At 45.0% G+C, this 25,892-nt stretch overlaps 1 protein-coding gene across 1 annotated transcript in view; it reads right to left on the bottom strand.

Annotated features, from left to right (window-relative positions):
- Positions 1-8,245: 8,245 nt before the first annotated feature.
- Positions 8,246-25,892, bottom strand: part of LOC146869768 (uncharacterized) — a 150,479-nt gene continuing 132,832 nt past the window's right edge. Inside the window, exon 6 of the mRNA XM_085614510.1 lies at positions 8,246-10,037. Coding sequence (XP_085470636.1) covers positions 9,800-10,037 — 238 coding nt within the window. The 3' untranslated portion in view covers positions 8,246-9,799. The remainder of the gene's footprint in view (positions 10,038-25,892) is intronic.

The raw sequence follows: 25,892 nt of genomic DNA, 5'->3' as shown, positions 1-25,892 counted from the left end.
TCCTCCTCCTCCTCTGCCAAGACCACCAGCCGCCGATATTCCTGCTGGATTGCCTCCAGCTTCCGGCGCCGTGCCTTGGCGGCCAACTCCTTCCGATTTACTTTGGAAGGAGTAGCTGTGTATCAAAAAGAAAAAACAAGACAATTGTAAAAGACAAGTTAATTATACACATAGTGGCATGGTAGCACTATAAATCACAGGACATAACATTTTAAATCTCGCCCGTCCTTCTTCCTTCCACCCGTCTTTCATTTTTAGCTGAACACCAGGTGATCTGATCTGACTTTTAGTCATCTCCATTAAACTTTCAAAGCAGAGTTGAAATCAGATAGATGAGGCCATTGGTTACTCAATACTCCCGTCCCTATGCCAATTAAAGGGTGTCTAGTTCACTCTTCAAACGTTCACTACAACTCTTACTTACTTAGGACATCGGATGGCGGGCGGACTTTGTCCGTCCGCCATCCTCACGCTAAAAAGGGCGGGGGTCCCGTGGGGACAATTAGGATTCGCCCGCCACAGTGGCGGGCGCATCCTGTTTTTTTTACATTCTGGAGGGCGGTGCCGAAAGCAATGCTAAAAATACATGTTGTGCTTTTCCAAGCAAAACGTGACAGGCCCCGCGCGGAGCCTGCCACGCTGTGCTTTGAAAGGCAGGGGGGTACATTGCATAGGTACCCTCCATGGGGGCCCTCATGCATACTCCGCATGCCTTTCCGTGGCGGCCGGCAATGCTGCCACGTAAAAGCATTCCAAAATGCAGATTATATGGCTGGCGGTGTGTTCAGACACCGCCACCATATTGAACCCTTTTCCGCCCGGTCGACATGTGGTGGGTCTGACTCTTTTCTATAGGGATGGCGGGAGGTTTGCCCCTGCGGGGTCGGCGGTGACTACCGCCGGCCCGGCAGGGGCAATCCGCCCGCCATCCTAATGGGGCCCTAAGTCTCAACAGTACAGTATACATACAGTACACCCTTGCAGTGAGTGTAGTGTCAACAATAGTTAAAGATTATGAATCTAACTTACCACCGCCCGCCACTGGTGCTGGCACTCCCTCTACCGCTCCATCGTCGGTATCGGCAACTGCCGCATCCTCTCCCTCCGCGTCGCCTTCGCTGGCCCCGGCAATGGTGGTCGTGGTCGGTAGTGCGCCTAGAAAACATTACACATTTATTAGGCGTCATATACACCTCCCCCTATTGGTCAGTAGCAAGATTGAAAAATGAGTTAATAGTATATAGCATACATCACTAGTACAAATCAGGTAGTAGTAGAGTAGACACTAATAGTTATATATGGTCCCCCCTAGGGTCATTCTAGCCTTTGCTTAGTTAGCCCGAACCATGCAATCATTTTATCTTTGTGTCTTTTATTTTTGCACATGTGACGTTACCTTGCAGCTTGTTGTATAAGACACCTTTGAGCCCACATGACCTGCCTCACACTGCTACTGTCTACGTGCTGCGTACAAGCGGTCAACAAAAACATTAACAAGCCACTTTTTTATGAAGTACTGGTGTACTGTTAGTCCATATTGCTTATCCATAATGCTACACTTTTTGGCACGGCTGAGAAATGCTTGCAAGTTGCAATATACTAACGCGCACCATTTCATTTTTCGCATTACAGACGGAAGATTCCCTTCTACGAACCAGAGCTTTGCAGAGCTTATGATGCAACAACTACCAGTACTAGGTTCTTCTAAGGTGAGGGGTCCCTTCACTCAGAGATCTTCTTTTATAAATTTATATAAACTAAATTCCTAGGGGATAGTGGTGCTGCCTTCCACCACTGTTCAGTTATCATGATTTAATTCCCAACTGTAAGTAAGTGTAACAATGTTTATTGATTTAATGTTATTGATTTTCCTGTTGGTGCTGCATTATATAGTACAGCGCCTCAGCGACGTCGGCATCCGAGAGAAGGCACTGGAGTGGACCATTCATTCCTTTCCGGCAGAACCCAGAGAGTCCGCCTCCCCCCGTTCAGATCCGAGGCCACTGAAGTCATCTGTGGCATACCACAAGGATCATCACTTAGCCCGACCCTTTTCAACGTCTACATGAGCCCTCTCGCAGCCATCGCACGCCAACACAACCTCAACATCATCTCCTACGCTGACGACACCCAGCTTATCCTCTCCCTCACCAACGACCCCGCCACTGCCAGAGCCAGCCTACTCGAAGGGATGAAAGACGTCGCTGAGTGGATGAAGAACAGCCGCTTGAAACTGAACTCAGACAAGACGGAAGTCCTCATCCTGGGATCAGCCCCCTCCGCCTGGGACGACACCTGGTGGCCCCCTGCCCTGGGCACCACCCCCAAGCCAACGGACCACGCACGCAACCTGGGCTTCATCCTGGACTCCTCCCTCTCGATGACCACACAAGTCAACGCCGTCTCTTCATCATGCTTCAACACCCTGCGCATGCTCCGTAAGATCTTCCGATGGATCCCCACCGAAACCAGGAAGACGGTCACCCAGGCACTCGTCACCAGCCGACTAGACTACGGAAACACCCTCTACGCCGGAACCACAGCCAAACTACAGAAAAGACTCCAGCGCATACAGAACGCCTCCGCACGTCTCGTCCTGGACATCCCCCGGCACAACCACATCTCCGGCCACCTGAGAGACCTGCACTGGCTCCCCGTCAGCAAGAGGATCACGTTCAGACTCCTCACCCACGCACACAAGGCCCTCCACGACCTGGGCCCCAAGTACCTCAACAACCGCCTGACTTTCTACACACCCACCCGCCATCTACGTTCATCCAGCCTCGCCCTCGCCGCCGTACCACGCATTCACAGAGCCACCGGCGGAGGAAGATCCTTCTCCTACCTGGCCGCCAAGACATGGAACTCCCTCCCCATCTGCCTTCGAACGACCCAGGACCACCTCTCCTTCAGAAGGCAACTCAAGACCTGGCTTTTCGAGCAGTAGCGGACCCCTCCCCCCCCCCCCAGCCCCTTGAGACCCTTCCGGGTGAGTAGCGTGCTTTACAAATTCTATGATTGATTGATTGATTGATTATATAATAGAACAATGTACAGAGCTTCTCAATTCAAAATAAACATTTTAAACTTACATAGACTTGGTGGTATTTGGTGTGGACTTACACGAGTGAGCAAATTAAAGGAAGGGTGTGCATGTGCATTGCTTCCACGACTGAGAGGTTGGGTGTGTTATGTTCTGGGTTGTCTACTTGTTGGGTATCTTGGGGGGAGGGTTCGGAGTCCTAATAGTTATGACAAGACACTACTATAAAATAAGGTCCGTGCCTGCACCCCTTGTGGGCGCCGCCTTCCACAAGGAAGGCGGTCGCGGCTCTGGCTGCGCCGAGCCCTACCCTTTGACATGGTTCTGGGGATGAGAGACGGGGCGGGAAAGAAAAGGTAATAAAATTAAAAAAGTAAGTAAAGGAAATAAATAGCAGGCAATAGAAAGAGTAAAAAGTAGCTAAAAAACAAAAAAAAGTAGACAAAAACAAAAAATATAGAAGCAGGAAAATAGTTAGAGAAATAATAAATAAAAAAGATTTTTAAAAAGTGGCTTCAAACAAAGGATTGGAAAGATGCAGGGAGGATTGAAAATCAGGCCCCAGAACCATGCAATAGAGTGAAAAACATGATGGCCGCGCCCATTGCGAACAGGAAATACATACCGCGAACGGGCGCGAGCATGCATTGGAAGTAAGCATCGCGGGAGGGCGGGACAAGTGAAAACAAGATGGCCGCGCCCGTGAGCAACCACATGGGTAAGTTGGCGAGCCGCGATCACGCAAAAAATTCCGCTAACAGGCGGGGAAAAAACTTCTGCGTCTTCGCGATATTTCCGGCGTGTTTGCGGAGATTTTCAACATTTTCGCAATAGTTTGCAAAAGTGAATTTCGCAAATTCCGCCCACCCCTAGTTTCTATATTATAAGCTCTTGATCTCAATAAAATTGTGTTCCCTTATGTGCCTTTGTTCAGAACACCTTTTTTAATGTTTCTTTGCTGGGCCATTGGGTTTGTTACTTTGTCCCTGTTTAGTGGCTTTGCCTTCAGGTCATCAATTGCTAGATCAACTAACAGAGGCTCATAGTGGCTCTCAGGCCTTGGCCTAATCTCGAGGTCATCTACTCTAGACAAACCTCTCTATTGATTAGTGCACAGTCTACAAGGCTTTCCTTGTCGACCAGCTTAAAGGTACAATTCGCTAGGCTATTCGACTGGGTGCGGCTATTCAGGATTCCCAGAACTGTGTTCGAAAGCAAAGAAATAAAACTTCTCCATCCATTTGCCTTTCTTTCATTAAAGGGGCACACTTCTGGAACCTCCAGCCTTCCTCTTCTTTTTGGCACATAGATATCTTTGTCTTTCTTGGGGTATGTGGTTTAAAATCACCGCATAATAACATCTCATCGAGTACCTCATACAATTCAGTACTCCTTGCTTTTCTAATGCAGTTTTCCATAGTCAGCAGTGAGCTGTTCTCCCTATTCTTAAGCCCTGGAGGTGTATATACATTCAGGACGTCTAGACCTTCCTTTCGCGTGGAGCACTGAGTGAGTGGCCCGTGCAGAGCATCTAAAGGAAAGGGAGAAACTGGGGGCAGTTGAATAGTAGCCTGTACTTTTGTTGAGATAAATACTGATGCTCCCATCAAATACTCTCTGTTTTGCTTCATGGCCAAGATATGACAGCCTGTAAACCCACCTAGTACAAGGCCTGGTAATGTCCACATCTCCTGGAAGCAGCAAATACCCGCCTCTTGCACAAACGCCATCCAATCTGGATCCTTCAGTTTCTCAACTAGACCGGTAAAGTTTTTAAGACAGGATGAACTACTTTGTTGGCCCAGGGCTATGTTTCGTTTCATCGATGTGATATAATGGTGAAGATGCAGGGATGGTCCTGTTAAAAATATTTCTTGAATAGCAGAGAATGTTTCTCGTTCTTGGAGTCATCGAAGAAGGCTGACCGCCATGTCCAAATTTCCATTGAAATGCTTTTGGCCCGTGGATGATTGCTAGATTGGCATACTTCTACCCACCTAGCGTTCTCTCTTCTTGCAATCTTTAGTGTACTTATATTTTCCTTTCTAGAGAATAACTCATCAGTGGGTAGTTCTGGCACAGATATATGAGCTTCACAAGGCATAGGCATATGGGGTCATTTGAGGTAGCACATCCAAACGCATGGTGTGAAACTGGTCTGTTACTGAGAATTAATACACAGGCTTTGTATGAGTGGATTTCTGCTTTGGAGTCTTACAATAGCTTACTCCTGTCATCAACTGGCAGAGAAGGCTCAACCCTTTTTAAACCGGGTGTAGTGCTAATCCTCAGCATAGGGATTGCCGCAAATAAATGTAACAGTCTAGGTCTTTTTAGAGGGTCAGACGTTTGTAGATCAGACAAGAGGCCAACAAAATGGAGGCCTACGATTGCTGCCCAGGCGTATCAAGAGTTAATGTTGGTCCCGCGACAACGCTATTATTTGTGGGCCATTCCAGAGTTTCTGCGCTAGATGATTTGACTACAAATGTCTGCTCTATTGGTGGTATCCTGTTGGGCTGGTCAGGTGCAGATAAGCCTGCTATGCTATCATTGCAAGCTGTACTGAGCCTTTCGTGCCGGTACACTCTATAGAGTAGCCGTGCCCTCTATAAATATTATTTCAGTTGATTTTTACTGGGACGGTTTTCTTCCGTTCGCCCCATTTCTAAAACTGTTTTCTTACACTGAATTGCCTCCTTTAGTCTGGCATTTAAGATCATCTCCTCTTTCTCTTTCTTTGAAACTTTTTAAAAATATCTTTTGGCTTTGTGCGATGGAAGGCAATAATGCCAGTAGGTCTTTTCCCTTTAGTGAAGATAGGGTACAGCCGTAAATTGTCCAGCGTTGCCTTCGAAGGTCCAGAGGGCAGCATAGGCTATCTTTGGGGTCACATTCAGGCTCTTTAAAGAAAATTCTAATAGAATACCCAAGGTCAAGCTGTTTTTAGTCTGCCTTTTAGCTTTGTCTTTTATATATTGACTGTTGTAGGTACTTCAGTGTACTTTGGTTCCCCTGATGTTCAGAGTGCTTTACCTCTACTGCAAGGGACATTATGTCTATTGTTTAGGTTTTTGATTGATTTCTGTCTCTTTGCAGTAATGCCCTGTGTTGCTTTGGGCGCTGTGTTTCAGCCATGATGGAGTCGGCCCTGCTGTTGTTAGTGTGGAGAACTGTTACACATTGGATTGGAGGCATGCCATGGTTGCGGTGAGCCCCTTTGTAGATATTGTCCTTTCTGTATTAGATGGAATATGTGCAGGAGTTTTTATACTTGTTTGCGTTCATGGTAGTAATACAAACTGTACAAGTCTCCTGCATGAGGCGACTGGGTAATTTAACACCCCTACAACATCAGCAAGTGCTAATGTGTATGGACGTGGAACGGGCGTGTAGCCAGCCAAGACTTCATTGCTCAGGTGTCCTAACCGGACATCCCTGTGCGTGTGCGGTGACCTACAAACCTGTCCTTGTGTTCCTGGTAAGTTAAAGGGATTTCCAAATCTTGGTAAGACCTCTAATTTTCAGACGGTGAAGCTGCTCGATAGGCGTGAAATTGCCTGGAGGCAGCATCTATAGCCTCAGACACCACCCATGAGTAGAATATCTCAAAGGCATAGGGGCTTGAACAGCAATTGAAAAAAATAATTGCGCCCCTTCGCATTGGGGACGCCTCGAAACTTGAGGTGATGAGTAACTGCTTCCCTGCCATTGGCACCTATCAGAATAGGGGCCACCAAGATGATGACAGGCAACATCGATGTATATATATATACATATATGTGCGCCAGCTTGAAACTTAGCACCTGAAACTACTAGATCGAACAGGAATCATAGCTTTTAATACTATCCATAACTACTAGTCTTCAATCCACCCATCTCTTATGTGACCCAACTACTCTCATTCTGTAATTCACAGGAGAACTAAGACATAGCCATCTGTCCTCCTATGTCCTGCTTGGGAAGGACATCAGAGGACACTGTGCTGTGTAATGTAAAGGTTTCCATCTGAAAAATATTTCTTCTTGGAGAGGAGGCCACAGCCTTCCATGATGGGAATTTAATCAGCCTGCCTGGCATTGTTTTGTCTCCAGTTGATCTCGCAATTTACAAGATCAAAATTACCTTGTGAACGAAAGGGAATTATGCACAGCGAGTATAAGATCTGGAAACAGCAAGTAAAAGATGCAACATGCCTGATATAGGAAATATAGAGTTAGATATCTACTAAGTCGCCTACAATATACAGGGTGTAGTGGCCTGGGCCATGGTAATGCATGGGGAGCATCACAAATGAAAGGGTGATGACTGGCTATTCAACACATGGGTGTTTGTGGTCATGGTGTATTCTTATCATGTCGTGTTGCTCTATGGTGGACAATTTACTGGTGTCATTTGGTGGAATCTTTTTATTTATTTGGTTCTAGGAGTGAAATATTTTGTTGGTTGCTTTCTAACCCATAAATATAATATAGTAAAAATATATATTGTTCTTATATATTTAGCACAAACTCTATTATTTCATATGAAAAAGGATATTGAAGAAGGAGTCCTGAAGAAGGTGGTTGTGAGTTCTTAAGGCCAACGCGTGTTGAGCGTGTGTTGAATCCCCCGGCCAAGTCAAATGGATGGAAGACGGGAGAGGCGTTTCCTCCCTGCACTACTACGAAGGGTCCGGGGCGGTGGGAGCCTTGTTTGGAGGATGCATGATTGAGTGCTTCGTATGAATGTGATATTGCTTTGGGTTTGTGGCTATGTTTTTAATCATTTCTATTTGAGTTTGTAAAAATTGTTAGCATGAAGAATCACAAATTTCATGTCATTTTGGAAGAAGTGATCGAATTTGAATGTATATACTACTGAAGTTAATCTATATTATTGTTATGAATTTGCTATGAATTTTCTATGAACAATTTTTCAAGCTAAATGACATGAAATAAAAAGATTTTTTAAGTAACAATGAGTTAGTAAAACTTGAAGACTGATTCTTTATAAATGAATAGGCAAGCGGTTTCTTGAATGTACATTTTGATGTGTTATCCCCTGTGCATAGCCTGGAATCAACATTGCGGGTACCCTTTAAGAGTATAGTTCATACTAGCAGTCCCTAAACAGGGACTCAGAGACACAGTGGTGATCAGAAACAAACCTTTGTCGTTCTTCTCAATAACACACACACAAGATGCGGTAAGGATAAGACAATTTAAATAAAAAGGGAGTTTATTTCAAGAGGTGCACCCTGTTGCTCAATACATCTCAAATAACCACACAGAATACAATTAAAACAGCACAAATGCAAGTTGCGATCAACAAGAATAAAATGGACAGTTCTACCATGGTTAAATGTCCTCTAATAAACCCAACACTCTAAAACCTACTTCTACGCACCATACTAGAACAGCTAGGAGAGTAGAATAACTTGAAACTTAATTTTCTTAGGCAGAATGAGAATACTGCGTACCTGTTTACAGCAAAGTGCTGTAAATATCAGTAAAGGAAGCCATGTTCCCAATCGAAAGACGAACATGATTCGCATCAGAATCAGCTCCTCCCGGACTCGGCTCTGCATCAGATTTCAGTAGAAAGTGCGATGCAGCCGTATCTCTGGCAGGCAGGATATTCCTCCGATAGTATCTTGCTCACAATAATCTGGGACAAAGGACCTTTCCTCACAAATGATCAAGTGGCCGTCCTTTTATGCTATATCTTATCAAAGAGGGAATTTCCAACATCACCTTAGTAATGTTTGATACACACGAACGAGCATCGAGGATTCGAGATTCCAGTCTAAGATGCATTCCTTTAAACATATAAGATAATAGTATGACTGTACTGTTTTGGCTGTTGTTCTTTGTGTGACCTTGAAATTGGGAGAACAAGGCATTTGTTACAGACGGATGTCACATCAGGTGTTTTGTTGATGTCTATATCTAAATGACTTGACACTTTCAAGGTTCTTGGAAAGATAAGGAGACAATATCTGTGTCAAACGCAGACAGATTGATGATTTAAATGGAGTCGGGCCTTATACCTTCAGGTTAAGAGGCACTAATTTGTTGCAGGCCAAAATGTTCATTTGGTGTTATTCACAGAACATCTACCTCATGCACATCCAGATCTGAAGACTGTAAATACACTGATGAGGGCCTGAAAATGCATTGATGAAGGCTTGCAGCAGACAGCAGATTAAAGAATAGGATCTGCCAACAAATTTGACATTATGTGAGTAGATATTGAGAGGAGCATGCAGCGGTCCCCAGGACACGACTTACCTCCCAACATCCCTAGCAATGCTCGGTGCAAAAACCAACCATTCACCCCAATGATGTCAGATGAAGAGCTGGGATCCACTTGTTAGATGCTGCCATGTACCAGTCCAAGTGGGGAGGGGAAGTGCTGACAATGCAGGTGAGTGGTACTTTAAAACAAAAAATTAATCGTAATAGTAACCTATCCCCTGGCACACACCCTGAACCCTAAAAATACCCACTACACCCTAAAATCCATCTCACCCTGAACCCTAAAAATATCCCAGTACCCCAAAACCTAAACCACCCTGAACCCTAAAAATACCCCCTACACCCTAAAATCCATCTCACCCTGAACCCTAAAAATATCCCAGTACCCCAAAACCTAAACCACCCTGGACCCTAAAACTACCCCCTACACCCAGAAACCCTAACCCACCAGAAAGAAGACGCCCGGCCCATACCACTAGTGCTCACAACCCAAGCACATGCAAACTGCAAACAAGGTTTAGTGTGGTTCTCGATGCTGGAGCAAGAGGCGTGTGGTTCTCCAGGCTGGACCATGTGGTATGTGGTTCTCGATGCTGAAGCACGTCGTGTGTGGTTCTCCAAGCCGCAGCATGTGGTGTTCTGTTGTCTCAGACAACGGTAGCGTAAATGGTAGCCCGCTCGCCGAGGCGCGCTTGCTTGATGTCATGCTGGATTGGAAAATGATCCAGTTGAACATAGAGGAGATCAGAAGAAGTCTGTAATACAAACACAGTTCTGAAAATTAGGCAGACTGTAATTAAGAAGCACCTGTGGCCCGTGACGTAGTTCTGCATGGAGCAGCTCCACCCCCATTGAGACTGCAAAGACCACACTTCAGATTATAAAATATTTCCAAGAACATTTTGTCAACTCTCCCTCTACTGCCAAGTCATGCATCACAGAGGAGAGGGTGGGGGATTATACTGGTGAGATCCTTTACACAGAGGAAACATGTCACTAATAAAGAGACACTACTTTCCAAGAGCTCTCACACGTCACCTTGTGACAATTGTTGCTATGAGTCTTGGTAAATGATGCCAATAAATGTGCGCCACCTCCCTACATGCGTTTAGCAGCTGGGACGTTTTAGAACTGCTTCATCATCCACAGAAGCCCTTACCCACCTTCTCCTACTTTTTAAAATGCTTTAGGGCTGTTATCCATATGCAGGTGTAGGGGCGGAGGGTTATTTGAGCAGTGGCATGTAAACGTTTTTTTGATCACAAGCGTTCCTGTTCTTTTTAGGTCGAGCCTAGAGTCAGCGCGCAAGCTTTGCATTAGGGAAGATCTGTGGTAGTTCAGTACATGAGGGAATCTCCACCCACGCCCCGCCTATTTTTTATTTTTCATTGGCTTGTGTCCTTGTCCTTCCTAAATTCTGGCTTTCGATTGGTTTACAGGCTTGTCAGTCCCTCCTAATGACGGCCATGTCATCATTTGTATCCTTCCATGGGTACTTGCCCCTTTACTTTGAGTCCGTGACTTCTCGCATTCTCGTATGCAATGCAACAGGCCTAGCGTAAAAGCGAGTCCTAATGCATTGCAAATGCTTGTTTGGTTTTGTGGTTGCCAATCGCTCCTGACGCAGGGTAAAGGCTGGGTGGCGCCCTACGAAGCCTGCTAACGTGATCCGCGGTTCACTGGGAAGGGGCATTGTTCCATTGGTAAACATAGGTAGGTTTTACGCATGCGCTGAGCGCCAGCGTTTGTGGCTCCAGAATCTTCCGAATACATCCTTCTCGACGCCCAGCACGGGCAGAGATACTGCCATGACTGAGGGCTGAGGGCCCCGCGGGGGGTCGAGCAGCAGTGCCTTGATCACCTGGGGGAGGCACCAGCTCAAGAAGGCTGGGATTTGTTTGGACTGACCCCGGGAGTAGACTGATGCCAGGGGGCTAGCAAAGACAAAAGGCCGGCTCCTTAGCCACGACCCTGGCCTTTCAGTGACTCCAGAGAGGGACTTCACCCTGCTGGGCCTCCTTATCAAGTGACTCCCAGAGATGTACTTTACCTAGCTGGGCCTCCCAAGTAAGTGGCTCGCAGAGAGGGACGTCACCTACCTGGGCTTCCCAAGCATGGGACTCTCAAAGAGGGACTTCACCCTGCTGGTCCTCCTAAGTAAGTGACTCCAAGAAAGGAGCCATAGACTAGACCTGCCTGGGCCTCCCAAGTAAGTGGCTCGCAAAGAGGGACTTCACCCAGTTGTGTCTCTTAAGTAAGTGACTCTCAGAGAAGGGAAATAGATTGAACCTACCTGGGCCTCGTAAGTGACTCTCAGAGAAGGCCCATGGGCTTAACCTACCTGGGCCTCCTAAGTGAGTCACTCTCAGAGAAGGGCCATGGACTCAGCCTACCTGGGCCTCTTAAGTAAGTGACTCTCAGTACCCTGCTGGGCCTCCTTATCAAGTGACTCCAAGAGACGTACTTCACCTAGCTGGGCCTCCCAAGTAAGTGACTCGCAGAGAGGGGCTTCACCTACCTGGGCTTCCCAAGCATTGGACTCTCAAAGAGGGACTTCACCCTGCTGGTCCTCCTAAGTAAGTGACTCTCAGAGAGGAGCCATGGACTAGAGCTGTCCGGGCTTCCCAAGTAAGTGGCTCACAAAGAGGGACTTCACCCAGCTGGGCCTCTTAAGTAAGTTACTCTCAGAGAAGGGAAATAAACTAAACTTACCTGGGCCTCGTAAGTAAGTGACTCTCAGAGAAGGCCCATGGACTTAACCTACCTGGGCCTCCTAAGTGAGTCACTGTCAGAGAAGGGCCATGGACTTAACCTACCTGGGCCTCCTAAGTGAGTCACTCTCAGAGAAGGGCCATGGACTTAACCTACCTGGGCCTCCTAAGTGAGTCACTGTCAGAGAAGGGCCATGGACTTAACCTACCTGGGCCTCCTAAGTGAGTCACTCTCAGAGAAGGGCCATGGACTTAACCTACTTGTGCCTCCTAAGTGAGTCACTGTCAGAGAAGGGCCATGGACTTAACCTTCCTGGGCCTCCTGAGTGAGTCACTGTCAGAGAATGGCCATGGACTTAACCTACCTGGGCCTCCTAAGTGAGTCACTCTCAGAGAAGGGCCATGGACTCAGCCTACCTGGGCCTCCTAAGTGAGTCACTCTCAGAGAAGGGCCATGGACTTAACCTACTTGGGCCTCCTAAGTGAGTCACTCTCAGAGAAGGGCCATGGACTTAACCTACCTGGGCCTCCTAAGTGAGTCACTCTCAGAGAAGGGCCATGGACTTAGCCTACCTGGGCCTCCAGAGAAAGTGACTCTCAGAGCTTTATTACCTGATGTTTCTAAGCAAGCGACTACCAGAGATAGAGGAGGACTTTGCTAAGTAAGAAACTCTCAGAGGGGGCACATGGACTTTATGTAGTTGAGCCTTCTATATAAGATTCTCTCAGAGAGGGCTTGGAGATCTCACCCCACCAGGCCTCTTATGTATGTGACTCTTAGAATGGGGCTGAGGACTTCATATAGCTGCCGTAAGTGACTTACAGTTGAGCTGGGGACTTTACCTTGTTTGGATACTTGAATAAGTCTCGTAGAGAGGATGGGGACTTCACCTCCCAGGGCCTCCAAAGTAAATGACTCTCAGAGAGGGGCTAGGGACTTCACCTACCTGGGCATTTTCAAGAGGGGATAAAATATTTGTGTGGGATAGTGTAAGTACAAGTACAAGTGTATGGCACATTTGCAAACATCAGCACTTCTTAATGCTCCCAGTGTATGGGAACTGAGACAAACCATAGATTTCAGTAAGTTACAAAGGATAGCACATCTTCACATTGCAACGCTGGACTCAGAACTAGGAACTCTGTAAAAATTCAGTTAAGTTTGCCAAGTAACGGCGTCTCTGAACAAGACTCCATTAACGCCGGAGAGGCCATTGAAATACTGGTATATTGTATTGCAATTGCATTTCTATAGACAAAGAAACCGCGCTTAGTGTTACAGTTAAAAAATAAAATGAAAAAAATAATCTGAGGGCGGTGTTGTTAAAGCGGCGCTGCGCTGTGCAATGCAAAAGGTCTCCCATTTACGCGAGTTTAAGCTATTGGCATTGTAAATGACAATGCCTTTTATTTATGTTTTGAAAAAAAAAAAAATAATAGGCATTGTCATTTACAATGCCAATAGCTTAAACTCGAGTGAATGCAAGACCTATTGAATTGCAAATGCTTGTTTAGGTGTTGCTTTGTGGACTTAAGTCTGAAGGTTTATATATGTAGAGAAAATATGCTTTTTCTACATGGTCACTCTAGATTTTTCACCTTTTGCTAGTCTGGTGGCTTAGTGTACTAATGCATCTACTACCGGGGCCTGTGTTAGACTTCATGGTCACAGGTTCAAATTCCGGTGGGTCCACTCAGCCTTTCATCCATCTGTGGTCGATAAAATGAGTACCATTGAGTTGGGAAATAATATGTTATTCAGCGACTTGAGACCCAGGGGTGATAAGTGCGCTTTACAAATACACATGTTATGATAAGTTAAATGCCACTAGTGGACTGCAGAACATATTGTGCCGCTCACTATAATGGCAGTGCAAACATGGCTTTATACCTAGGATTGTAGGCCGACTGTTAAAGTGAAAACATGCACTGTGACCTGTTAAAATAAACCCATTTGACAGGCAGAAACCGTCCTTTGAAATATTAATGTCACCCCTATGTAGGCCTTGTGGCCCACAAGGCAAAGTGCACAGTATTTAGAAGTAGGACAAACAGAACTATTATCTTAACATTTCCCACAGTGCCTAGCTATATTCACTTATGTTAATATATAATATTACATAATAACGGCTGCAACATTTCATGTTGCTGCCTGCCAACAGAATGCTCGCTCCCGATGAATGTATCTCGGCCCTAAAGAGCCTGCTCAGCCAATCATAACCCTTCATCTTTTAAATTGCTCGTCCCGCAGGACTCAAGAGGGGCCAACAGTCAATATATCTCTATTTTCTTGAACCTTAATTAATCCAAAACTACTAAACATATTTACAACAAATCCCAATAAGCACACTCCGTGGGTAAAGATTTAGCTTTCTGACAATTTGCTGTAATTTCATCCAGCTGTGGAAATTACATTGGGAAATTGAGTTTCGGGACCACCTACATTTTTATCAGCCCCTGATAAATTACCCAAAGCCTTTAGAGGAAGGAGCTGAGGCGGATAAATTTGTTTTTGGAAAACCTCATTAAAAAATGTATCAAACAGCACCCCCTGCCCAGCCTATTTAGCTGTTTTTGACCCTAGGGACCCCATCCCCCTCCCCGAGTCTTAAAAAGGCCCTGGGGGCCCCATCCCCCAAGGCTGTCACTTTAATTAAAGGGGAGAGGGACTTTATGGCCCTCCTCCCTGAGCCTTTAATGGCCTCAGAGACACCCTCCCCTGAGGCCAGTTCTCTTACATTGCCCTGAAGAGACCAACCCCAGGACATAGCATTTTCTGTGCCTGCAGTACCGCGGACAGGAAAACATGTGTTTGCTCCCATCTAGACAGAGCATTTGCAAATCTCCCACCAAACGGGAGCAAACACTAATGGCCTCATTACGATATCAGGTGGAAACTTTCTGCCCCGATTCTGTCTCGGAATCGGAACTGACTGACTCACGGTCAGCAGTTCCGCCCGACCGATTACGATGTGAGCGAACACTGTACGTTCGGATTCCCATTGACTTCTGTGGGAGCCCGTGTTCCGCCCGACTACACAGGCTCCTATGGGGAAATGGGGGAGTGCAGAAAACTCTGCACCTTGTCACGGACACCCCATTGTGCCAGGCACACAGTGCAGGGTTTTACAGGGGGTCCCTTAAGTACCCCCTCAGCCCCTCAACCAGAGGCCGCAGGAAGAAAGGGGCCCTGCTAGGGGCCCCCAAAGTCACTTTCAAACAGCATTTTCGTGCCAAGCAGGCTGACTCAGAAAGGCTGCTGGAAACCGGCATCGTAATCGCTCGGTCGGAAACACTGTCCATAGAGCTGTACGATGCGATTCCGATCGACACAAATTCTCAGAGAGCCGGTTGGAACCAATTCGGAAAGACCAGGCTGTTTACAATCCAACCACGAACATCGTAATCGGTCAGGCAGATTGTAAACCGACCGAGTAGGTCGGAAGTGTTCCAACACGGCCTAGGGCAGAGCTTTCCAAACTATGTGTCCCGACACAGTACTGTGTCGCCTGCCATGTGTGGGTGTGTCGCGCTAGTCTGCGGGCCGATTAATGCTCTAGTATTGTAATCTGCAAGTACGTCGTAAATCCTAAATGTGTAATTACATAAAAAACAGTATGCTCTAGTGATGTGTCTAAATTACACACTATTTCCGTGGTGTGGTTTGATTTGCATCTCGCACACAATAGCGTTCAATAAAAGCACTGGTGAATTCATTTTATTATGTTAATAAGCAGGACGGTCTGCGCATGTCCGTGACGCACTACTCTAAGGCAGGAGAGGAGCGTGTGCGTGCGGCCTAGTTCCCTTTGCCGCGCGCGTTTAACATTAAATGCGCAGTAAGTCCACGGAGCCGCCTCTGCATCCCAGGCGCTCGGTACGGCGCACTTTTAATACGTGAGGCAGCCCAGAGACGAGGAGCACTGCCCGGAGGTAAAGTCTGTTCAGAAGTGTTTAAATGAAATGCGGGAAGGTTGTTTCACCAACTTCAGACTGCCGAGTGTGTGGTGCCAAAAGCTTGAAGCAACACCCGTGGAACTTTGAAAAATGCCCGTAGTTATGCATACCTGGGCATTCATCACACTGCAGCATTTTCATTTTAAATGCATGTATATGAAGACGAACAGAGGAGAAAATACTGTTTATTTTATTCAGTCCGTGACACACCAGATGGCAACACTGAACCATGACACATGTTATTATACATTTTATACATCACATGTTTCATTTAAAGATAGCTTGAAAATGTGCTTTTTAAATAGGGAAAAGTTTACTGAAAATCTCATGTGAAATACTGCACTACGTATGCCCTTTGGTTGCCTACACCAAAAAGAAGAGAACAAGATTTAAGTTTTTAAGTTAAAGGTGTAGATTAGAATTAAAAAAATATATAGCTTTGCGTTATGGGAGCTATTGTTTATGAGGCTGTCTTCAAGGTGCAGATAATCATTTTGAGGTTGCGTTTTAAACTTTCATGAATAGATTGTTAATTTTGAAAAAGTACAAAGGTTAGGTAGGGCCAGTAGAAATATACAAGTATGTGGCTGCAGTGTAGAGCAATGAGGTACGGTCCTACCTTCATTATGCCCTTGTGTCCTAATACGCCTGTACAAAGCCAACCCTTAACTCCCATTCCAGTTACTACTAGAAAAACTTGAAAGTAGATGCGTTTGACAGATTTATTGATTTTTTGGGGGGGGTTCTAATCACAAAAGTTCCATAAACATGCATTTTCAGCCTAAAACTCAAGCAATGGTTAGCCTTTTAAACGCCCAAAGCTCGTACATTTTTGGGCACTCTCGAACTCCAATCAAAAACTCTCTCACCCTGGAAATGATCAGAAACTTACGTCAGCCAAGAAATGAGGTAATTTGATAGGGGTACACGACAGGCCTTTCTCCTCAGGAGATGAAATATAACTCAGCACCCATACACTGACCTACTTTTACAGATGCTCATTTACTACTTTCTTTTTTAATTGGTTCATATATTTATAATTGTGTACTGTAAAAGGTTGAATGATGGTGTGACTGAGTTCTTGGAGTGACACTGCATACAGGTAAATGCTTTGTTTGTCCGTGCATGAGGGCCAATGTGTTGTGATATGATGGTGGATGTCAGATGTTGTTTATGAACATGTACCATTGCAGGTGTCTGATGCAGGATAAGTGTGTTGGTGTATAATGGTGCATGTGTGGCCATTTGATGCTGGGGTAGGGATGTATGTTGGTGGGTGTGGGCACATGAAATTAGCCATGTGTTTGTCCGATAAGTAGTGTGTAGGCATATACCGGTGACTATGCCGATGTGTAATGGTGGTTGGGCAGTCCTATATGATGATGTGTGGATGGTCGTTTTATGGGGGATGTGTTATCTTTTAATGGTGGGCTTGTCAACATATATGGCTGACTGTGAGGACATTTAAGAGATGTTGGAGGTGTTGGCATATAAAGAAGTTAATGTTTTACACTGTGTCAAATGTTACATTATGCTGATGGTGAGAAGACTGGGTGCCAGGCATGACAGTTAAGGATCAATTAGTATGGTGGGGTTGGGCCCATGAGGTAAAGGTAGCACAATTCCTCATTAATGTTACGCCTTGTTAATTTTTATGGCAAAGGCACTGTTAATATATTAGTCAGCCTTAACACCCATTCAACTTTAGTGTTTTTGAGGAATTTACAGGAGTTTTGTTTTGATGTGGTATGTGTGGAAGTATGGTGGTGTGTGGAGTATGAGCGTTGGTTGTGTTGATACATGGTGTTCTTTGTGTGGCTGTATGAAGGGGTGTTGGCGTAACCTTACACCCAGTTTTGCCAGTCACTGTCTTTGTTAGAACAGATTCACAATTGCTTGATTAACCTTCCCGCTTTCTCAAATTTGCTTGAAAATGCACCATTTGCCCATTATTTTTTCGAAATTTTCTCGGGGTGAGAACCCCCGAACCCCTCTTAGGTAGTTCGGGCTCACTCGCTGCGCTCGCGTTACCGTGTTGCAAGATGAAGATTGTCTAAAAGGTGTGTCACCAACATGAAAAGTTTGGAAAGCTCTGGCCTACGGGAATCCGACTGTCGGGAGGAGGCTTTCTGCCGACATCATAATGAAGCCCTAAGTCTGCACCCAGTTGGTGGGAACTTTAAAAATGCCCCAGCTGGCTGGAACCAGACTCGTGTTCTGTTTTCCTGCCCGCAATAGCTGCTCTCCCTGGGCAGGAGCAATGCAGGCTCACGCACCATGCTGGGAGCCAGCTGGAACAAAGGGGGCTCCCTCTGTGGCCCCCAATGTGTAGGTCAATGGGTGACCTGAGTGTGCACTGGGGCACCCACCTAATATTGATGAGGCTCCATGGGAGATGGGATCCCTAGGGCAAAAATAGGATGATATGACCCTAGGGGCACATTTCCCTGGGGCCTGTAAAGACTTGTGAAGGGGGGCTATTAATTACGCAGCAAGGAGGATAGGATCCACTGGGCCTAATAAATGCTCGGGTGGGGCGCACATGCCTCCCTCCTCTATTATATTATATTTGGCCTCAGAGATGGGGCACAAGAAGGCTCAGAGATTGGGGCTGCATGCCTCTTTCACCTTTTAATTGGCTTTGAACCAGGCGCGGGGGTCCCACAGGCCTGATAATACTCTAGGATGGGTCTGTGTTGCCCCTCTCACCTTTTAAACAAAAAAAAGGCCTCAAGCGATGGGGTCCCATGCCCTATGAATGTTCAGGGAGGGTCAACACAAGGCCCCTCTTCCCATTTTTATTGGTTTGGGTCAGGGGATGGGGTTTCCGGGCCTAATAATACTCAGCGAGAGGGGCAACTCTGCATCCCTTTTTTATAATATTGGCCCTGTGGGCGGCGCGTCCTTGGGCCTTGATCCTAATAAGGCTAGAGTACCCTCACCTTAGAATTTGGCTTCAGGGATGTGGTCCCCGTGGCCCATTAAGGCTTGGGGAAAGAGGACCGCATAGCCCTCTCCCCTTTTTAATTGTATTTGGCCCCACAAGCTGTGGGCCTGGGAGTCTATTATGGCTCGTAAGAGGGGCTGTGGCCCTCGTACCCTGTTTATTTGTAATTGATCCCTGGGGATAGGGTCCACGGGGCCTTTTAAGGCTTAGGAAGATTGACATGCCCTCTTCCACATTTTTATTAAAACTGGCCCGGGGAGGGGGGGGTCTCAGGGACCAACAAAGGATTGAGTAGGCTCCATAACCCCCTTCCCTCAATAGATGTGTTTCAGGCCCAGGGTAAGGAGTCCCCGGGGCCGAAGGCCAATACTACGCTGTGCCCGCCAAAGTTTGAGCGTAGTGTGGGGTTGTTGCCCTGTGGGCAGCCTCCCGCTGTGCATGGCCAAAGACTATGTGCAGCATGTGGTCGGCTGCCTACAGAGAATTAGAAGCAGGGTCTGGCTGCACGATAGGCCCTGCTGCTAACCCCACGTCACGCATTACCTAAGGCTGTGTGCAGAGTGGGTTTAGCTGACTCTGGGAGTTGGACGCAGGGCCTGGCTGTAAGCCAGTCCTTGCCGTCAACCCCAAGCCGCGCACGACAAATGGCTGTGCCCAGCATGTGGTTGGCTGCCTGTGGGAGAGTTAGCTGCCTCCGAGTTGGGTTGGCATGGCTCGGGGAGGGGGTAACACTTTTGCCAACTCCCTGCTATGCACGGCTGAAGGCAGTGCGCAGCCTGGGGCTGGCTGCTTGTGGGGAGTTCGCTGCAGGGTCAGGCTTCAGCCTTCAGTTGTGCGTGGCATGAGGTGGGGTTTAGGTATGGCAATAAAGTATTACTTTACGTTAAAAAAATAGAAATTCATTGATAAAACAAAGTTTAAAGTAACATTATGGTTAGGTGTGATAAGAAGATCTGTTTTTATTTAAGAAAAACCTTAGAAATTCACAGAAAAAAAGCAAAGGTTAAAGTAAACGTATAGTTAGGTGAATATATCAGTGACAACATTAACATTTTGAACTAAAAAAAACACAGAAATTCACCAGTTATAGTTAGTAGACCTTGCTCCCCGCCATGCACTGCTTATGACCTCACATTTTACATTATTATTATTTATTATTATTATTATTAGCATTTCTAGAGCGCGCAGCTACTTCCATCGGAAGTGTCCCGGCGCTAGCATCCAACAAATTGAGGGAGGGAGAGATAGGCCAGAGGGAGCATCTGTCTTTAGGGTAGCCCAAACAATCAGGTTTTAAGGGCCTTCCTAAAAGGCAGTTCCGCATCTAGCTGCCGCAGATCATTCGGCAGTGTATTCCATAAAATGTTGTTTTAACGGAAAAAGCACGACCACCCATCCTTGCCTTCTTAAAGCGGGGAGTGACCAAGAGATTGCAGCTGTTAGATCTAAGCGTTCTTGCTTGATGGTATTTCTGGAGCCTCCGCTTCAGATAGAAAGGGCCTACCCCTCTTATTGCTCTATGAGCCAAAACAAGAGCTTTAAACTGAACTCTTTTCCTCACAGGGAGCCAATGTAGGCTGCGCAAATGGGGAGTGATGTGATATCGTAATGGCACATTTCTGATGAGCCTAGCTGCTGCATTTTGGATACGCTGTAGTCTCCTCATCAGATACTCAGGGAGGCCCATGTACAGGCTATTAGCGTAGTCAAGTTGGGAAGTGATTAGAGCATAAACCACTGACTTCCTACAGTTAATAGGTAGGAAGTGAAGAAAACTACGTAATGCCTTAAGTCTCCAAAACATCACTCATTACATGCTCTATGGCATAATTTATGACATCACTGATGGCATCTCAAAAGCCAACATTGATGACATCACTGATGACATAATCCAAGATTCTTCTGTACACATTACTCTATAAACTAGTGTGGCGTTAGAGACCTGAAAGTAAGTACAAATTAGCGTGGAGTAATATGAAGCATTGTTAATGCCATCACAGATACAACACCCTTAGGTGTAGCAAGCATGTGTTATGAGCAACATTGAACCTATACCATACATTTCAGGATAGACTAGTTCACATTAAGAATCAACCATAGCTGACAGGGAAACCTTCATTGCACACGATGTTCAATAGGTATACAACTGTTCGGAAAAAGCCGAGTTCCTCAAGATTCTCCACGTCTGTTCTAAAATGAATGCCCTACTACAGACAGCTCTTATCTGTATCAAACAGTCACCAAACCTACATTGAGAAATGTTGGTGATATGAGTAGAAAAGTGGGTGTTGTAAACTATTCACTCTATGGAGGGAGTTTTCTCTGTACCACACTGTTTACAGACAGTGCAACTCTCATTAAAAATACACTAGTGAGGGCTAAAAAGTATCTACGAAGAACAATGTAAACTCTATGCAACACTTTTAAAAAATGACTCTATTCACTTAAAATAACCAAGGTCGAAGGTGCTAAAGATCATTCTACCTGCATCCTTCATACTGTGGTGAAAACTTCACAGAAAGCCCATCTTTTGAAGCTAAACAAGCACACGCACATGGGTTATTACTATTATGCCCACAGTCTTCTATGTTATGTAGAAATTGTCATGCTGAGATGATTCTGTCTGATAACTCAAGCCTGTTAATACTTAGTATCTACTATGTAGAATCGTCCTGTTGGAAACTTTTTCTGCAGAACCAAAAAACTTGTGTTAAACATACTGGACATAAGTTATCAACTGTCACCTGCACACAGAGTTACTCTTCAATACAAAGATCTATAATGTGTTCAATACCTCTACACACCTATGATGCATAAGAAGCACATGCGTTCTGTAAACAGTTTCACCCATTAGCTGGACACAAGCTGTACAAAATTAGGTAGAGAAGAAATATAGTAGATAGATACCCGCCAACTATAAAACACACTGACACACTCACTAGATGATGTCATCAGTGATGTCATAAGTCATGTCATCAGTGATCTCATCAATTATGTCTTTTGAGATGTCATTAGTGACATAATCAGTGATGTAATCAGTCATGTCATAAATGATGTTATAGCATGTAAATATTAAGGACCCCCTGTAGTTCCTAGGACAGGGCAAATTGACAATGGAAAATATAATTCCTAGGACAAAGAGTAAAACTGTAAGATGTCTTGTCGTTTTTTTTTAATTATGTATCTGTAAACCCCAGGTGTAGGAGAACTTTTCCCTTTTAGTAAAATATTGGTATCGTAATTGATAGACTGAAGGAAGGTGCCATTACTGACCTGAGAAATATACTTATCCGGAGGTTGCGTATACAAAGGTTTCCGATACTCTAATTCGTGGAGGGCTCGCATCCTTTCACGTGTTATATCGAAACTCATTTGATTTATGCGTCCTACAAAAATATATTTTTTTTAAAAAAGGTTTTAAATAAAGACAGAAATCTGAAAGAGAAGCACCTTCCTTCAGTCTATCAATTACGATACCAATATTTTACTAAAAGGGAAAAGTTCTCCTACACCTGGGGTTTACAGATACATAATTTTAAAAAAACGACAAGACATCTTACAGTTTTTTCTGACAAGTTTATTTTGTGGCTATTCCTGACGAAGGCGTTTACAGCGCCGAAACGCGCGTCGAAGATCATAAATTTGCCACTCATTGTTTTGTTATTTCTTTTAATAGGATAAATGAAATATAATAAGGATCAATTAATGTATCAATTTGACCTTTCTATTTTAGATTATTGATGTTTTTTATTAAAATTATTAATATTTTGACATTTATAAACTGGTTCGGAACTCATTTTTGTATGTTATTAGGTTTATTATGTTCTTACTCTTTGTCCTAGGAATTATATTTTCCATTATAAATGATGTTATAGAACATGTCATGAGTGACCTAATCAGTGATGTCATAAATGATGTCATAGAACATGTCATGAGAGATGCAATATGTAAGGTCATAACCAATGGATGGTGCAGGCAGTAAGTTCTAGTTGGCTCTGCTAACTATAAGAGGTGAATTTCTGTGTTTTTTTTTAGTTCAAAACCTTAATGTTTTCATTGACATATTCACCTAACTATAGCGATATTTTTACCTTTTTTTTGTTTCAGTGAATATATATATATATATATATATATATATATATATATATATATATATATAGAGAGAGAGAGAGAGAGAGACAAAGTCCTGACTTCCCCAATGCAACAAAGGGAGTTGAAAACAGGTATGGACCTCTCCACCATGCACAATGCTGACGTCCAAAAGTAAAAACACCAAGTGGTTCCAAAGTTTCAATTCCGACGTTTATTTCATTATGTCAGACAAGTGTCCGCCTCAGACGCGTTTCGATCGCCTCCGCGATCTTGATCACCTGACGCGCTGATGCCGGACCTTCACCCAATCATAATGCTCAGTGGTAATAGACATAAATAAAATACTTCAAACCTAGAGTGTGTCCTCTTGAAGGTGTTATGAAAACAAATCAGAAACAATAGTAACCAGGCTAATATATCAAATTGATACATAATATGCAGCGAAGCAAATCATAGCAAACAAAATACAAGGCAAGTGCCCCTAAATGCTGAAATGCTAATAACAAATCATAGCCACGGTTTGCATGTTTCTGAAAAAAGCAACAATTCATTGATGAAATCTAAACAATGCACACTCTTGATCAGTGATTATCACATGAATAAAATCAAAAAAACCAAAAAAAAGGGGGGGAAAAAAGAACAGAAGGGAAGGAAGGTAAGGGAAAAGAAAAATAAATTGGGAATTAATAAAAAGCATATACGGGAATGAAGAAAAATAAATGCAAAAAGGAAGTAAGAAAAAAGGTTGAGCAAGAAGCATTGGAGTGAATACTCAAACTTATAAAAAGACTGCCAGTTACGAGAAAACGCTGGTTGTCGTACTTTAGAATTAGGGACCGCGTAGGAGGCAGGGCCCTAACCCTGTCTATCCTAGTATTAGCGAACCGCGAATGGTTAATGCGGTATGTACAAGTGCTTTGTGTAACGTTTTAGCTATGAATGCACTGTGTATACGCTATTATACATCACTACGCGGGTTCCATTTTGTATCAGCGGCCATCTTATGGTTGCCCTCACATAGACTATACAGCACGAAGCGAATACGGGCCTTTTTGAGCACATGTGCCTTTCCTTGACTTTTCTGTGACCTGGGCAGCTTGGCTCTGCTACCCCAGGTCAAACTGGTCTCACGAGTTCCCCGTCCCCTGGCCACCTGTGATTAGCATCAGGGCTTGACACACCATAAAGTCTTTTCTTCCTACACGAGCCTCCAGCTAATCTCTTTCACATCTTGGCTGTTCCTGCTTTATGGCTTGTTTCCCAAAACAGGAGATGCTCATGTTTATTGGGGCCTATCGATATCTGATGTGGGATCTGAGCTTTAATGTGTAAATAATTGCGGGCTGGCTTCACTGGAATGTGGGATGGTCATCATGACTCTGCCTTTTCGTTTGTAATGTATATATGTAATAGCCATATTGTAAACATAGGAATGCATGCCTGAGGCAGGAAAATCTGTATTCAAAGAGAAGCCCGTTTCTGTGATTTTTAGAAGTCTCCTGAGAACATACACGCTGTTGTACTTCTAGGACGCCTGTAATTGGTCTGCAGCCAATAAACTGATCTTTGACTTCACCCAGAAGACTCTGTGTTTCTGTAGGTCTGAAACAGGAAGAACCCCGAAGTCATAGGGTGTGTCCCCTGCACCGCTGGGCTTAAAATACCCAGTACTTCAGTTGGCGCCCAACTCGGGACGATTTCAGCGGTACCGGTCCAAGCCAGAGGTTCGTGAGGAGCTTTGTGTGGAAATTCTGGAGGAAGGCCGCCACTTCATTGACCCCTGCATGTCGACGTGGTCCGAAAGTCTTTTCTGCGAGGTTCTCCGCGTCCCGACGGCTACGAAGGACTGCTGCCCTGATTAATCGCCCTGTTTTGGACCCTTGACGATTTTGGTAGAGCGAAACAATCGAGAGAGTCTTCTGGTGACGCCATCGATCATCAATATTCAGTTAAGTATAAGTGGAGCGTCTCCCAGTTTGAATTTGGTATCCTTCGGGATCATTTTGATTTGGTGCTTGCAAGTCCCAAAGCCAGAGGACTCGTGTATTCACGAGACTATCGTATTCGATAATCCTTTGACGTCTGAAACTAGACTAGTGAGCGAAGATGCCTGGTTCTAGTGTATTTTGTAGACTGTTTTGTTTGGGTTGTGGAAGGGATTTCCAGTTAGAGGATTCATGTCCGGTTCCTTCAATTGTAACTCCTACTTATGAGCTTTATGTAAAACATGGCGTGGGCCCCATTGCATATAATGAAATATGGATCCGATACACCAGAAAGGACGGTGTTTTAAAATGGCCCCAAAATGGTAGTTTCGATACAGATATCTTAGATAATTTGGAAGTTAAATTGTTTAAGAAGAAAGCCCGGCCGGCGATGTTTGATTCTTTCCGCCTATGGCGAAAGGAAGCCAAACAGAAGGAAATTAAGCTAGCGAAAAGAAATAAGAGAGAGAGAGGTATGTCAGTAATGCAAGCAGCTGTGCAATTTAAAGATAATGAGGAAGAACAAATGAAGGAACAGTTACATAGACAGCGCAAACTAGGGATTGATAAATGTTACCCTGTTTTGCCACCCCTTGCGCAAGATGAGACAAAAGAAAATGAGAAAGATTCCCTGATGTCCCATTTGTTAAGTTCACCACCCCCATATGCGCAAAATGCCACAGCACCTCCACAGCTTGTAAATGCGCAGCCTCTAGTAAATATGCCGCAAGCCTTCCCGCAGCCGCCAGCTCCTCTTCAGCTGGCTCCTATCCCTGCAGCGCAGCCCCCTCAAGGGCCGCCAGCTTTGTTACCTGTTACCCCCGCGCTTCCTGCAACTTTGCCTAGCCCGCCAGCGGCCTCTTCTGGCGCTCTTTCTTACACTACCCAGGTACCAGTATCTGAATCTGTTTTTCTCCC

This window comes from Triturus cristatus, chromosome 1_1 (assembly GCF_964204655.1).
Source record: "Triturus cristatus chromosome 1_1, aTriCri1.1, whole genome shotgun sequence".
NCBI lineage: Eukaryota > Metazoa > Chordata > Amphibia > Caudata > Salamandridae > Triturus > Triturus cristatus.
This window is presented reverse-complemented; position numbering and strand designations above follow the sequence as displayed.